Source organism: Streptopelia decaocto (genome assembly GCF_964273445.1).
Source record: "Streptopelia decaocto genome assembly, chromosome: 1".
In the NCBI taxonomy this organism is placed as follows: domain Eukaryota; kingdom Metazoa; phylum Chordata; class Aves; order Columbiformes; family Columbidae; genus Streptopelia; species Streptopelia decaocto.
Window position 1 is genome coordinate 17524213 of NC_138663.1, and position 17622 is coordinate 17541834.

The 17622-nt window shown below is 37.0% G+C and overlaps 1 protein-coding gene across 3 annotated transcripts in view; it reads right to left on the minus strand.

Moving 5' to 3' along the window:
• CERK (ceramide kinase) overlaps positions 1-17622 on the minus strand; it is a 42881-nt gene that overhangs the window by 21714 nt on the left and 3545 nt on the right. For all 3 annotated transcript variants that reach the window (XM_082043330.1, XM_082043329.1, XM_082043331.1), the window contains exons 2-6: positions 12858-12971; positions 11731-11853; positions 9838-9963; positions 9255-9318; positions 5698-5843 (exon numbers count right to left, since the gene is read on the minus strand). In XM_082043330.1, coding sequence (XP_081899456.1) covers positions 5698-5843; positions 9255-9318; positions 9838-9963; positions 11731-11853; positions 12858-12971 — 573 coding nt within the window. The remainder of the gene's footprint in view (positions 1-5697; positions 5844-9254; positions 9319-9837; positions 9964-11730; positions 11854-12857; positions 12972-17622) is intronic.

The window sequence follows — 17622 nt, forward strand, 5'->3', positions numbered from 1 at the left end:
ATGGGTGCACTTCAAGCTTGTCCAGGTCCCTCTGGATGGCATCCCCTCCCTCAGGTGTGTAAACTGCACCATTCAGCTTGGTGTCACCTGCAACCTTGCTGAGGGTGCACTTGATCCCGCTGTCTGTGTCACTGGAATCAAGTTTAACATCTGCAGAATGAGAGACTGGCTTAAAAAGGAATAGTTCAGAAATAATTTGGTCTGGGTTTTCTTGGTAGATAAACACTTCAGCTTAAGTTCAGTACTACAGTACAACACAAATGGATTAATACAATAATGGGAAATCTAAGAGATGAGATTAACATCACAGGAAAAAGTAATCTTGACTTAGTTGTCTTCATAGCAGACCCACCAAATTAAATGCAATATTTAGCTCCTAGACTGTCATTTCCAGAAGTATAACAGATTTAAAATGCTGAAGGAGGAACACAAAATGTTGCACTTCAGATTTCAAACCAGACATACTGAACCTTGAAATAAGATACTAACTAAACCACAAAGATCATTATATAGTACAAACATTTTAACAGAGAAGGCTGTGGACATATCACTTGGAATCATTAAAAAAGAATTAGATAGCTTTTTATGTGATGCTTTAACACATTTTCTAAGAGAAATTTTAAAGCCTAGATGACAGTAGCATAAAAGTCCAGTCATGCTTCATGATTTTACTTACATCTGTTTTTTAAGTTTGTGAATGAATCCTCCACCGTTTTTCTATATTACCTTCACATAAGCAGCCTGTGCAGTCTTTAGGACTCTCACCTTCTACAGCTACACACTAACATGCTGGTTATAACTATACTGCATCCTTCATGACTAGACATTACAGAGTTCATACCTTGATCACAACAATGAGAGGAATCCGGACACATTAGAAGCTTAAATCACTATAGCAATTAACACTTCGTATCTACACTTCATCTTCCTTAGTGCTTGGAAGAATTTCCCCCTATCCCCAGGGTAAGCCAGTGGCCTTGGTTTTTAGAAGAATAAATACATTAATTTTATGCCACAGTGCAGAGTGAAGTAGGATTTTTTTTTTCTACCTGCTGAGATCATAAGAGTATTTAATCTAATCCATTCCCTTTCACTAAAGACTCCTCCGACAGCAGTTGACAGCTTTGAACTCCTGTTCTATGCCAAGTTTCGTATGAAGAAAAAATTACTTTGGCTTACTCCAGAGGGTATAATTTTAATTCTAAAACATCTGGATGAAACCTCAGTGCCACACGTCATGAGAAAAATCATTCTCTTTTTCACTTCTGTGGAGGCACACTACCACTCTGAATACAGCGAGAAACCGCAGCTGAACGCACTTTTAAGGCTACATGGCACTAGGAGGAAGTAATATAATAACTAATCATAAGTTTTTGTAGGTACACTGACTTGTAGTCACCACATTGCAGTGCAAAACTTTGTCAGGTTGCCACAACCTCTAAGTATTCTTAACAGCAAATGTGTTTAAAACAGCAATCAGTCAGTTTTCACTGGCAAATATGAAGAATGGCTGCAACTAAGAGAAATTCAGAAGTTAAAACTGCCTTTTGAGTAGAATCACCTGTATTCATGTCAATAAAACCACAAGTTTTTTCATAAAAATCTACCATAAAGCATAAAATATATTTTTAATCAGAAGACACTAAGGAAAGTGACTGGAAATATACTGGAAACAGACAGGTCTACTCAAAAACAAAAACCAAAACAGGGGGTAAAGCAAAGGCTTGCTCCAGAAAGTTACAATCATGATTTACAAGAAGCATCCAACATTAAAAAAAGAAAAAAGGAGCCTGTACGATGGGATTCTTCTGCCTATGAAACAAAACTAATTACTCAAAAATGATCATATAGATGAGTGTTTTAACATTAAATCTTTCATTTGCAATTTCAAAGGTTTGTACAATTAAATTGAGAGTTTCTAAGCTAAGTCTGCTGAATTGAGTATTAGTTTGAATACAGACACTGTTTTATCACAACCACAAACCACAATCTGCCACGTTTCTGTTAACACAGCTTGACAATAGGAAATAAATGATAAAAAAGGCAAAAACCCACTGATTCAGTGTCACCTATCCCCATGCTCCTGTCCTCACTGAGACAACTGTCTCCATGTATCAGAGGACAGACTGAGCTTTAAAACTTAATCTCTAAACTATGGGTAGTGTATGTTTTCAGTATCTATTAATGAGTTCCTAGGATTTTAAGAAAAAGGTTAGTGATAAATAACTAAAAAGAGCATAACGGATGAAACTTTCTAGATGCGTGATTTATATTTCATTATTCCTTTTGACTTGCTGTATTTTAAGACTGTCAGTTTAATTTAAAAAAGTATCTTTAAGGATCTCACTTATTTTAGAACAAAGTTCTTGCACTAGTCTGGGAACCAGGAAATCTGTTGGGGTCAATATACGGTCAGAGCTCCACTACATCAAGCAAAAATGAACAGAGAACAGCTTCACCCGAGGCTGGAAAAAACCCCTCTTGCTGCCTTCCTGACCACCCTGAGATGCATGGGTTTGGCTGTTTCATACACAACTTAAGGTCCCTGTGATGGCTACCTGTGTTAAGAAAGTGTTAAGATTTGTTCAGTGATTTGACTCTCTTCACAGTATCACAGTATCACAGTATGTTTGGGATTGGAAGGGACCTCAAAAGATCATCTAGTCCAATCCCCCTGCTGGAGCAGGAACACCTAGGTGAGGTCGCTCAGGAACATGTCCAGGCGGGTTTTGAACGTCTCCAGAGAAGGAGACTCCACAACCTCCCTGGGCAGCCTGTTCCAGTGCTCTGTCACCCTCACTGAGAAGAAGTTTCTTCTCAAATTTAAGTGGAACCTCTTGTGTTCCAGCTTGATCCCATTACCCCTTGTCTTATCATTGTTTGCCACTGAGAAGAGTCTGGCTCCATCCTCATGGCACTCACCCTTTATATATTTATAAACATTAATAAGGTCCCCCCTTAGTCTCCTCTTCTCCAAACTAAAGAGACCCAGCTCCCTCAGCCTTTCTTCATAAGGGAGGTGCTCCACTCCCTTAATCATCTTCGTTGCCCTACGCTGGACCCTCTCCAGCAGTTCCCTGTCCTTCTTGAACTGAGGGGCCCAGAACTGGACACAATATTCCAGATGTGGTCTCACCAGGGCAGAGTAGAGGGGAAGGAGGACCTCTCTCGATCTACTAACCACCCCCCTTCTAATACACCCCAGGATGCCATTGGCCTTCCTGGCCACAAGGGCACAGTGCTGGCTCATGGTCATCCTGTTGTCCACCAGGACCCCCAGGTCCCTTTCCCCTACACTGCTCTCTAATATGTAATCTCCCAACCTATACTGGAACCTGGGGTTGTTCCTGCCCAGATGCAGGACTCTACACTTGTCCTTGTTAAATTTCATTAGATTATTCCCTGCCCAGCTCTCCAGCCTGTCCAGGTCCCGCTGGATGGCAGCACAGCCCTCCGGCGTGTCAGCCACTCCTCCTAGCTTGGTGTCATCAGCAAACTTGCTGATAGTACACTCAATTCCCTCGTCCAAGTCGTTAATGAATATATTGAATAATATTGGCCCCAGCACTGACCCTTGGGGCACTCCACTAGATACTGGCCTCCAACTAGACTCCGCACCATTGACTACCACTCTCTGGCTTCTCTCCCTAAGCCAGTTTGCAACCCACCTCACTACTCTATTGTCTAGACCACACCTCCTCAACTTAGCTGTGAGGATGCTGTGGGAGACTGTGTCAAAGACTCTCTTCTTCAGGAAGTAATCACTTCCCCATATTTTCAGTAATGAATCATTTTAAATATTGTACAAAACACAAACAGATCAAGATATTTATTATCCTCTGTACTTCCCAAAACCTTATTAATAGAACATCAAGACCAGCTTCCTTATATACCATTGCAAATAACTTGGGGGATCTGAATAATGACTTGGAGAAAATATTTGAATCAAAGCACTGATTACAAGGGTGTACCTCGCATTAGTTCAAGGAATGGAGCATGCAGTATACATTCAAACAGTAAACAACTACAGCAGACAAAACAACAACCAAAACATTAAAGGATGTAAGAGAAGAAAGTGACTTGACATGTTAGCAATACTAAAATATCAGTGAAGATCATACTTTTTGGTAGCAATTGGAAAAAATGCATTAAGAAATTGTCCAAAAAACCAAGGTTAATCTTCCAGTTTTAACATGCTTATAGTTAATTGCCTAAGGACAAAGAAACAGCTCTTAATACTGAGATCCACTCTTTTTAAATTGTATCTTCTTATGGTCACTAACATCACCAGAAGGGAAAAACCTCTGAAACCAACCAGGTAAGCAAAAACCTTCAGTCTGAGAAATTTGCCCAAATAAGAAAAACAAATGGTAAAGCACTTCAAATTTCTTGTGAAGTTCATTATACAAACTGATTTTAATGCAAAACTTTAACAAATAAAGGCACAGTTTACTTAAATATAGCAAGTCTGTTACACAGAACCCTTAATGTGATAGCTGAAGAGTATGCAAAACCATAAGGGGATATTCACACTGCAACTTCTAGATATCTGACCCTTATTGTACTGCAAGAAGAAAGGGTTAAGCTTCTTCCAAGCAACAAGGTTGTTTGGGTTTGGATGCACTCTTCCAAAAGATATCATGAGTATAAAAAGCCTGAGAGTAAAAATATATGATTTCACTTCATGTATTTTTATAACCTGTGCTAAATTTTCTCAGAGTCTGTGTTTTAGTTCTAGTCAGCAGCTCATAATGTTTACTTCATATTCCTGTTCTTTAATTCAAATTTCAAGCATCTGACAAGAAAAAAGAAGAGCACAGAAAAGACAATGAACTGTTCATTTGTCTTTTCATACAGTCCTCAACATTGCAGATGCTATTAAAGAGTCATAACACTGAATCTAGCCCTGGAAGATTCATCTTGTAAGTCCACTTTTGAAGGAATCTTGGGGATCAACTGGGTCAGGTAACACCTGGGACACTAGATTTAACAGCAAGATTGATCCAAAGAGTGACTATGGTCAATAAAAAAAGTAAGTTTATGACCAAAGACCTGAATTCCAAGAAAAACTTCTCTCAAGTGTCTCTCAATGACAATACTCAGGATTGCCTGAAAAAGTGGCTGACTTTGAGAACCATGAAGATAAAGCAGCTCTAAAAAGTGGCAGAAAGTGCAACTTGGTCTGGAACCTGAGGACTGTTCCTCAGTTGTAGGTACCTATGATGACAACTGGAGACAGAAGGAAAAAAAAATTTAAAAGGAGAAATTCTAGCATTTATTTGGAGTTTGCCAGACCAGTGGAAGGTTACATTACAATTCTAACTATATTGTGGAGCATTTGGAACTGGAAAAATATATATCAGGTGTCTGTTTAGTAAATTTCACTCATTAATGTATTCAGATGGGCAAGATTATTACTGTCACCATCTTATCTGGTAGTAACACACAATAAGCCACAAAAGAAAAGTAAATTCTGAAGTTGCACATTAAGATTTGATTTCCCTTACAATGTACCCTTCCCAAATAAAATCACATGTGATCAATAACTATACCGGGATATAAACAGCTTTATCCAGGTATCTTTATGGAATATTTTTGCTCGTATCTTACACTTAAGCCTAAATTCAAGAAATTATGAGTCAGAAGAAATTGCAAGAATAAATGAATAAAGTAAACTAAAAGTTAACCCTTTCTTACCAGCAGGAATTATGCCAATCCTTATATTGCATTGGACTAACGGTGCTTTGGGATTATTTTGGTCTATGCCAGAGTCCTTCTGCATTCTTCCAATGAGACCATGCATCACTTCACTGAACATGCCGTCCCCACCAACACAAACAACACTGCCAGGAAACACAAATTAGAATGCACACTAACGGTCAATAAACAACACGGCAAGTATTCTACTTAGGGCATGCACTGGGCACATCAAAAATAGTTGTTCTATTTTCCCCCTCCATTTTTACAGAATATAGTAGTCTACAGTCAACTTCACAATAAACAGAAGGAAATAAGGAAAAAAAAAATCAAGTTACACAACCACAATTGCATCTAGACATACATGTCTGTAACATTAGAAAAGAAAAAAGTTGGAATGCAACCAAAAAAACCCTCTTTATCCTCTATTGCTCTATGCAGACAGGACAAATAGCAGCAGAAATCCACTATACAAGGAAAACACTAAACAGGACTTTACATACATCTTTCTCAGTAAACAAAATGGAAGTAAAGTACCTTTACTGAAAAGGGAAAAGTTAATATTGGTGGCTTCAGGCAGAAGTATACTTTACATTATTAATTTAATAGGGATATACATTATATGAAAGTCAAAAACCAGAAGAGTACATGCTAGCATGCTCTTCTGAACATGCTGAGACCCCATTTAACAGACGGAAGTCATGTATATCTACATAATCATTCATAATGAAAGAGAGTTCTAAATGTTGCCAGATGCAAAACTTCATTTTGCAAACTTCATTCAGGTCAGAGCTGGTGCAGCAGCTACACAGGTCCTCAGCATGTTAAAGCTCAGCAGAGAGTCCACAGCCAAGCAAATACTAGGAAGACACTGTTTTACAGCAGCGTACATTCCATGCACAATAATCAAATGCACACCTTGAACTCTAAAAATATAAATATTCTTTAACTGGAAAGCTTCAAATACACTTTAAAGGAACATACGACAAATCCAAAGTTATGCATGTGGTCCCCAGCATACATGTTCAGGACTGTTTACTGTTAATCTACATAAATCATTTCCAATACATAAACTAATACTTACTCTTCCATATAGTCAGCAACAGATATTGCAGAATAAGAACGTATTTCATAGGACAAGTTAGTTTATTTAATTTTTAAGTATTGATGATTTAATTTTACTTATTATATTTTCATCAGAAGGAAGCTTGAAAAATAACATTAATTTCTCTATGAATGGAGAAGAGAGTCTAAAAAACATACATTGTCTAACTGTAAGTCAAGACCTAAGAGACTGGGAGAGAAGGGAGAAAGGGATGTTTGGTTTTCATTTTCTTAATGAATTTCTCATAGCTTAACGACATTATTCAACTTCAGCCCATCTCATCTTTCTCTACAGACTCTAAGAAAGAAGTGGACCAAAATTTCCACATCAGTTCAAGATCAATGTTGTCTCAGTAGTGTTCTATTTATAACAACTACTCAGAAATGACAACTAAGGTCTATACCTATCATAGGTAAATATGGACAGATGAAGAAGTTCACATACACAATATCAGCATGATAAATTCATTGCAAACATCAGATGACCAATATTTGAGTCACAGTGAAGAATTACTGTAAGAGAGATCTTCTTAGAGCAATTCTTCTATTTTGGGTTTATTTTTTCTAATGGACCAGCACTTAACTTTTTTGACAGATGATAACAGTAAACTATATATGCTAAAGGACTTCAGGAGAAGCAAGTCCATAAGACAAATGAATTTTAAAAGAACTATGGTCCCTTCTAATCTCAACCATTCTGTAAACTAATTCAAGAACCTGGGGAAAAAAACAACTTGAAACAGTTTTACAAAGGCTTGTACAACCAGTATATGGAAAAGGAACCACAGCGATCCATACAAGTCAGACTTATTCTAAACGTGGTCATTACCTGTACAATATTAAAGCATGCTCTAGTTGTTCTGCACAACAATGTACAAAAATCTGCAATATGGTAAGTGAATGAATATTTTAAGTAAATGTATTGAAAGAGCAGCTGTTCTGTCACTAAGCTAGTACATTGGTACTCTTGCCATAAGAAATTCTTACAAGGGGAAAAGGGAAGAACAAGCAGGAAACACGCACAAGATAAGTTTAAATAAGCTGTCTCAAGTAAATACACTTGGAAAGCAGTGAAGCACTTATTATAAAGCCTGTATCTAGTTCCAAAATTACAGGCATGGCTTTGCTGAATAGGGAATCTGAAGATTAAATGAAGAAACTCATCAATGAATGGAGGGAAAGCCACTTATTAGAATCAAAAGAAGCTTCTCCTGTATATAAGGACAGTCAATCAAACTGGAAGAAACACATGAATTTTATGCAGTTCAACCATTTAAAAAAATCTTCCATCTAGCCATTGGATCTGTTATTTAGAAAGCATTATTAATACAAGAACTCCCTTTTAGCATCACTGTTCACCAAAGAAACAGACTTGTATGCTTGCTTCGCTTTTCTGCTGTGTATCAGAATTTAACCAACTGTCAGTATTATCTCTTTCAATCACCTAAATTAAAAGTAAAAAGAATCTTCACTAACCAGGTTTTTCTAGGACCCCAGTTTCCCTTCCTCACACTTCTGCAAAATTAAGAAAAATCCCAACACAGACAAAACTGCTGATTTAAAGGCACCACATTTTAAAGCAGATGAGGTCTTGGAATTCAACCTGCCCTCACTCAATGTATATAATGCATATAGATCTGCTACCCAGCAAAAGTACTGTGAAAATATAAAAACATTTATTTTTGTAACTCAGTTTAAATGTACCTGTCAACAAGCACAACAAGATACTATTTTTAAATCCTATAGTTATGATTATTTACCTCAAGAGGTTCTGCATACATTTTCGTCATTTTCCAGCTGTGTAACTTGTTTCATGTCATGAACTGGAAACTGGAATGACTAGCTTATTTATTAAAATATTCCGCTTCTACAGCAGAATTAATAATGGAATGCAATTTTACCATTCAGTTCGGTCATCCTTTAAAACAGTAATTCCACAACAGAAGAAACACCAACGAAGCCAAATGATGTAGCCATTATTTTTACATTCCTACATAGCGAAAGGAACTATCTGAAACATTTCTAAACACTTCATGGTTTCTGTACACAGTCTGACTGCTACCAATGCAGTGTTCTGGACTCATGTATATATCAAGATCACCTATTTCACAAAACATTTCAGGGTTGCTTTCAAGCTATCACAGAATGCTCAGCTACTGGAGGAGCAGAAGTAATCCTACAGTCATCTTACGAACACAAATCTCATGTAGACATTGTTATTCTACACTTGAATATATTGTGTATTGAATAGGTTTACTGAAAAGGTTTAGTTTTCCTTTGATAGTCCTAAATGTGGATCCCCTAGGAGAAGTAACATGCTCCAGAACTTACAGCTGGTACAACAAATGTATCAGCAACGAATGCTACTATTTTAAATTAGAGACAGGAACAGACAGATTATAGAATATATCAGCTAGAAAGGGGAAAAAAAACCCATATGTGAAGCTACTTACCCATCATATTTATTAATATTAACTTCCAATAAATTGTCCTTGGCATGATTAGCATGTTCAGTTACTATGAAGAAATAAACACATTAAAAATTACTACTATAACACTACTATAAAATGGTATATAATACACAATTTAGAAAGTAGGTTACTAATGAATTAATAACCTTGATTCTATTACCAATATGACCATAAAACAGTCTGCCCACAAAACCCATTTCAAAAGACTTTATGCCAAGGAAAGAATTGAGAGAGCCATGCACTACAGTATATATAGAAAAATATTCCACTAAAAAAAATTGTACAAATGAACAATTGGTTTTAACAGTAAAACTGAAAAAGAAGAGAAGACAGTATCTAACAAAGGAAGAGCTCAAATAGCTCATAAGTAGCTGAAATTTTAATTTAGTAAGCAGAAAAATGATATAGGTAGCCAGATAACTGACCTTATGCCATTCCCTTTTTATCACTTAGTTTAATTTCCTTAGTTAGAAAAGGTAAGTAACAGAAAGAACTTAAGCTCCTCAGATATGTTTTAAAGAGTTCATACTGAGTTTATTAAGAAATTAAAATACTCATTACTCACTAACAACATCAGTGGAGATAGAAGCCAGACTGAACAGTGGAGCAACTTTCTGTTCATAAATCCGTTTCCCTTGTCTTTTTCCTCCATATGGATTAATATACACAAGCAACTGCTTTGGTCTAGACTCTGCAGTAAGGAAAAATATTAGAGTACACTGCTTTTGTACACAACACAGAAATTCAAGAAGCTATACAAAAACAAACCTATAAACAAAGTGCATACAGCATACAAGCCTTTTATAACTCCATAACTGTTTATCAAAGAGCTATAAAAGCCTGCTTGATCCATCCTCTTTATTATATTGAGTACACTGACAGCATTGAACAAACTGGTAGTAGGACAGCAGGTGAAATTCAGAATAATTTTATCTGACTCCATGTCTCACATTCTTATGTATATTATTCTCACAGTACCTTCCCACTAAATTACATTAGTATCACAGACATACAAGACAAAAGACACTAAAGCCAGGAACAGTTGGAAAGGAACTTGTGAGTGAAGCATACATAGAAATACTATTACATTCATGTATTTAAACAATGTACCTGCTTTAGTAACATGATTAAAATACATTTCCTTCCTGTGTTAAATACACAATAAGAATACCTCACAAAACTACATGCTGCACAGCAAGTGCTTGCCTTTTAGTGTAACCCCTCCCCACCTAGAAAACACTTTTGATATCACCATCTCAATTTTGTTCAAATAGTCATGGATTTACACTGGTGATGGCAATGAAAACAATTGTTACATCTCTGTACTAACATATACACAAACAGTAATGCTTACTGCACCTAGAGCCTTCCTTTTCCACATAGAACACAAAGATCTGTTATAACATTTGCACTTCCTCGGATGGCATTCTTTTAAAAGGAAAGAATTTAAAGAGTTACTAGATTAGCACAACTGCATTATAAATGCATCCAAGCTAGGCTGTTACTTTTTCTGAAATAGTTCGTTACCAACAGAATGAACACCTGCACTCAAACCCAGATGACTGCCCAGGCCACATCTCTCACAGGTGTAGTGAATGGGTCTAAAAACACCAGTTTTTGAAATATGTTATTGGAAGCTACATACCTTGTGTAACATACACAAAACAAAAACATTAGTAAGATGCCTGTTTCCAATGCCTGTTCAGAACATTTTTTGTTAAATATCACCTGTGCTGTAAATAGGACCTGCTGCTATCCCCAACCCTGCTCAGACACAGTGGGACTGCACCCTGCAGGGTGAGGGCACCGCAGTGCTATGGTCATCCCTGACCTCCCTTCTGTCATGGAGCTGCTCTGCTCCTGCTGCTCCCTGACATCCATCAAGGCATCTCTTTCAGGAATAATTCCTGCAAAACTACTGCTAGCCTTCCAAGAGGAAAAGGTCTAGAGTCACAGAAATTAATAGTGGGAACTATTACTATGTAAGGAACGCTGTTGATAAGAGAGACTAGAAAGGTTAAACAGACACACAAAAAGCCACCCATAAATTTCACAATTGCTACAATCCTTGTCCTCAGACCTCTCGAGTACCTCAGATCTCTGAGCTTACATCTGCCCTTTACTTTCCCCAAAGCTACAGTCATTTAAAGCCTCTGCTAAGCTTCTAAAGTGTCACTAATTTGTGAAAAAAAAATTTGCCCAGATGTAAATTCAAGACACTTGTAGTCCTGAGTGATTAAACACTCAGTACAACTCAGTGAATACACAAGATACAAAAAGTACTGATAAGAAGAACGAGACACTTCATCTCTCAGTTCCCTCAACTTTTCAACATAAGCCGCTATTAACAGTTCAGAAAAACAGATACATTAAAATAACAGATATATCAAAATACCATTAATTGACATACATGCCTGTAAAATGATGCTGCAAATGTTAGTAGTTTAGTCAAACTTACTCTGCATTTCAAGTAATTCTTTCAGCGCCTGTATCCACTGATTACACAAGTGCTCATCAACACACCAAAATGTCACATCACTGCACCGCCAGCGGTGATTTCGGGCCTTCTTCACATAGTAGACTATTCAAATTCAAAAAAAAAAAAAAAGGAAACATGAGACAGCTCTAGGAAATGACAAATGCATTTCAGAGAGAGCTCCAAAATATCTACCTTTGGAAAAAACTGGTAGTTAACCCTCACTACACATTTCTGCAAATGACAGCAGCATTTGGAGCATGAACAGGACATTTGTAAAAAGTCAAAATGAAAACAAATGAAATCACTTGCTTTAGGTCATTACCTTACAGTAGATACCCAAACTTCTTTTTAAACTACATACAATCCATTTTCCACAAGCTGATTGTAGACATATAAAAGTTCACTAAGCTTATATATTATTTTATCCATATTGAAGTCTGCAGCGTCTACATGATATAAAAAGCCATAAGCTTAGGAGAATAAGACAAACACATCATCTCCCCTGTAATCAGTGGGGTGAATTTAATTTCACAGAGCTGAAATTTTAGAGTCTTCTTGTGCATTAAGAACGGTGACGGTAAGACAAGAAGCATCGTTACCTTTCCATCTACAGTATCACCAATCATTGTTACTGAAGGACTAAGTGAGAAAAGTACTGCACGACATAAATGCACACATACTGATGGTTAAGGATAATTTTAATACAAACAAACAAAAATGCCACAAACATTTAGAAGTAATTTTTCCAGTCTCTCTCAATTTTCTAGTCGAGTAGTAGAAAGCAAGTGTCCTCCTGCAGAGTCATTCAGCAGCAGAAATGTAAGACATCAGTTAGACCTTCATTAAATAACTAAAACTAGCATATGTTCTTAAAGGAAGAGGTTTATTTTTCAAAATAAGTCTATTTAAATGTAAACTGGCAGATCTCTGGAGGTTTTTTGGTTGGTTTTGTGGGTTTTTTGGTTGGTTCTTGGTTTTGTTTGTTTGTTGTGGTGGTGGTGGGTTTTTGTTTGTTTTTTTAATGCATCATTTCTGTTAAAAAAATTCTGAAGATTGAGTCTGCCCTAAAGTACCTCTGAAAAACTAATTAGCACAAGCATGCTTACCTGTGAAAGCATGTGGCTTTGCCATTTTTTGCCATTTGCCAGTATTATGTTGCTTCTTGTTTGGTTCAGTTTCTTCTACAGCAATGATCTCAGAGGTTGGCACAAAACAGTTTTCTGTATGAATACAAGATCTTACACATTAACATCTTAAAACAGCACCAGAATAATTATTTCTATGTATAATAAGATGTAGACATACAATCAGAGTAGCGGCTCAATCAGCACAACCAAGAGCATATGTAGAAATAGTTTTCCATTTCCTTTTCCCTTAAGTCAAAGCACATAATCCATAACCACCTATGAACTACCCCAAATACATTTTAAATGTCTTTGATTTCTCAGAAAATTAGGCATTACAAGTATGAAAACATTTTTGTATGAGCCAAAATTCAGCAACACTGATTTCAGAGTAATGAAATTGCCCCTTCAATGACGCCTAGTCCAGATATTTGACAGTGAATAGCACAAGCTATTTCAAAGAATGTGCAACTAAATCTAGTGCAGAGAGACTACAGAGGCTATTTGTTACTCTCAAGTAAGTAGCTGGCTTATGAATGAGGAGCATTCACATGAATCCTTAAGCTTTCAAATCCCACATGTAGATGAGGTTCTTGGGGACATGGTTTAGTGCTAGAGTTACATTAATGGTTGGACTCAATGATCTTGAGGGTCTCTTCCAAATAAAATGATTCTATGATTGCCAAGTCAACCCCTAAACCATGTCCCTAAGAACCTCACCTCCAGGGACAGTGATTCCACCACTACCCTGGGCAGCCTGTTCCAATGCCTGACAAGCCTTTCTGTGATGAATTTTTTCATAATATACAACCTAAACCTCCCCTGGCACAACTTGAGGCCATTTCCTCTCATCCTATCACCTGTCACTTGGGAGAAGAGACCAACACCCTCCATGCTACACCCTCCTTTCAGGTAGTTGTAGACAGTGATAAGGTCTCCCCTCAGCCTCCTGTTCTCCAGGCTGAACAGCCCCAGTTCCCTCAGCTGCTCCTCATCACACTTATGCTCCAGGCCCCTCACCAGCTTCGTTGACCTTCTCTGGACACACTCCAGCACATCAATGTCTTTCTTGTAGTGGGAGTCCCACATACTAAATAGTTTATATTAACAACCTTAGACCTTGAGACCAACTCTATTAACCTCTCCTAATTCTTCAGATGTATTCTCCCTCTGACAGTCACAAGACTGGAAGTTCTGCTTTTCCAGCAAATCTCTTCACAGATGCAGCAAAAAAGCAAAGAGTATTTTAGTTAAATATATGCATTTTCTAATCTTAAGTCACAAAAGTTAAATACCTGAAAAAAAACCATATTCCTGTAAAAAAAAAAAAAAGAAAGAAAAAATAAAAGCAAAAAACAGGGTGATCCCACCTTCCCTCTGTAAATCTTTGGGTTTGGTAAAAGTCTGAGAAGTTTCTGAACTATGAATACCAGCTATGCTGATTGCAGCCTTCAGTACTACTTGGCACTGTACAAGTATCAAGTAACCCCACCCCCTGATAATATACTACAATCTTAAAGCAGCCAAAGAACTACACTACCTAATACCAGAATTGCTTAGGGACAGAAAGATGCTAATCTGTCTCAAATACAAACATGTAATTCAGAACATTCCCTACAGCTTATAAAAACAAACCTAAATGCAGCGGCATTTGTGTTTGAATAGAACTCCAGAATTTGTCCATCTAAATATGACTAATTATAGTCCTTTCACACACCTACTTTTGTACCATTGACCCTATTATCAAGTAGCATGAGCCATTTCTTCCACTGATTTAGCATAAAGGTGTTTCCTCATAAAGACCTTTCTGAGTTCTCCCAAATTACTGAAAATCTTACTGCCACATAAAAAAAAATAAGGGTACTCACACGACCACTACTAGATCAACATCAATAAAAAAAAAACAACTATGGGCTCAGACCATACCAAACAAATAATTTTATTTGCTCAGTGCAATATGCTCAACCAAGTAGCACAAAACAGCTCGTAGACAAAATTCCAGGCAAAATTTTTGAATGTACACATCTAGATTCACGAAACTGAATTTTGAGTTCAGAAATACTTAAATACTTTTCAATTTTCTTAAGCTTAATCTCAAAGATCTCATTTACGTTTTCATGTCTCACCTTGTTCAATGTCTAGCATACATGACACACTAAAGACAATGAGGCCAGAGCAGCTGCACGAAAGGCCATGGCAAAAAAACAAAAAAGGAAAAAACCAAAACCAAAACAAACAACAAAAACAAAACAAACACCCAACCAAACAACAAAAAAGGCAAGCCAAACACACAATGGACAGGAGACAGTCTCCCCAGCCCACTGGTTGTGCCAGTCATCACTCCTGGGTCACAGCACTCTTACAGCCTTAACAGATGCTCTTCTTGAAGTGCAAACTGACAAATCAGCAAAATACCGTGTTAGACACATACTACTTTTCCCTACATTAAGCAAGTGGGAGGAAGAAAAAAAACCCCAAACCCACAAAATACAAAAATCCACACAGCAACAAGGTAAGCATGCTAACAGCAGGCTTGCTTTGTGAAAAACATAGCCAGCAGCTGTGCAGTATGTTTTTCTGCGTTAAGAAAGGCTTTTTGGTGCGTCATCACTGTCTGCCACTCCCACAGAACACTTCCTGACTTTACAAGCAAACTCACTCAGAATTCAAGTCAAGATTCGTTCATTTATCACTGCCAGCTACGTATCCTACAGGTCAAATTCCCCTCTCAGTAATGTGTTAGCTCAAACCAACAGAGACACGTGCAAAAGCACAAAAATATTGTTGATCACATAATCTGGTTTATACTTAAAATTAAGCTCAGGCCCATGGATGCAGTGTCATTCAGGATTAATTTAAATTGTTAGCATACTCTTGTGACTGAAAAATATTAACAACTAAAAAGCTGCGGTTCAGATTTAAAGTATTTTTTCCAGCACTTTGAAAACTAAACTACTGCTACAGGCCACATGAACAGTAAGTTATCTTGTCCTAAGTTTAAACTTTGCCTTCACCTAAAATCAAGAAAACAAGCATGTTTTCTATCAGAAAGTACACTGCATTATACTGATCACGGACTACAGAAAGCTCTGTCCAATAAAGACCAGAATAAGAGAAGATGGTGGATAGGGATATAGAGTAGAATTGCAGAGAATTCATATCCTGAGGGAAGGGGATGAAAAAAGGCATGATGAATAAATTACTTAATTCAAAACTAGTGGAAGAGTCACAGAAACATCTGAAAGCCATGATCTCACAATATAGACCCATGTATAGGAAAACTGGCTTTTTATTAAAAAAAGGAAATCTTCAAGTACTTTGTAAATCAACAGAAAATAGATCAGTTCCTCATATGATCAGACACACAGCTGTTACTTCACATTACATATCACCTTGGATCAATTTGCATATTTAAGTCATACTATTGTTTTCCTTTTTTTTTAATTTCTAAGTTAAAGCTTTTCAACTCAACTATGAATATTTCAATGCTAAAGTAAGAAATAAGATGCACTTCTTCATTTTAAGGGAAAAAAAAAAACAAACAAAACACCACAACACCAAAGAGGTGTATTCTGAAAAACATGCATCATTTAATGTAGTATGCATCTGTATTTGAATTTACGCATCTTCCAGAAGACACATTCCAATGACACAATGCTTTCTACAGCTGGTATCCCCCACATCCTATTGACTCAATGCAGTCAGTGGAAATGTCTAGAGAAAAACATGGTACAGTTTTCCATACATGCCCACTGCCAATTGGGAATGACTGATGAAAAATGACCTTGACTAAGGATGCACCAACACACTGCAGGTGCTGGACAGGCCTTGTTTCCAAACTGAGCATTCTTTAGAATCCACAACATCAGAATGCCGTCAGTCTTTTGAACACTAGTACTGAGGCTTCCTCAGGTGGTTGTTTTGGGGAGAAAGCTGGAAAAGACACACTGAGGGAGGAGAATTCTGAAGGGAGAAAAAGAAGGGGTAAAAAAGTGCACACAATATGTGAAGGCACACAGTTTGCTGTCTAGTTCGATCATGCTCCTTATACTTCTACTTTAAAAACTCACAAAAAAACCCCAAACAAACAAAAAATAAACAAAAAACCCCACCACCACCAACAAAAAAAGCCCCAAGCACAACACCAAGAGAATCTCATTCTGTGTTTGTAATGCCTCAGTACCAGGCACAATACAATCTTAGTCTATACTGCTAAAATACCTGTAAATACATATGTACAATATATAATCTGGTAAGAAATTTGGTACACAAAGTTTTATCCTCTGTTACTAGAGAAAAAACTGATTACACCATCAATATGAGGAAATGATTAAAAAAAATTGACCTGCCCAGCTCTGCATATGCTATTTATGACTAACAACTAAATCTCATGAAGAAATATTACGATGCTGAAAAACAATGTTCTTGAGAACATTTGAAGATGAAGACATGCCTAGGAAAAAAAGGACATAGCTAAAAGTAACCAAGAAACACATGAAAAATTTCAGATAAAACTTTTCCCTCTAAATTCAAACAAGTCTAATGAACCAAAGAATGTGAAATGGGAACCTCATTACAATAAAGACAGAGCTTGAAAATACGGTGCTGTTAAACAAGGTCTAACAGTAGGAAGGAAAGTCAACAGTATTTAGGATTTACCGTTTTAAAAACATGCCACAACTTGAACAAACATGTTGTTGTTGTTGGCATCTTTTTAATGATAGCATTAAAAACAATTATCCTGAAT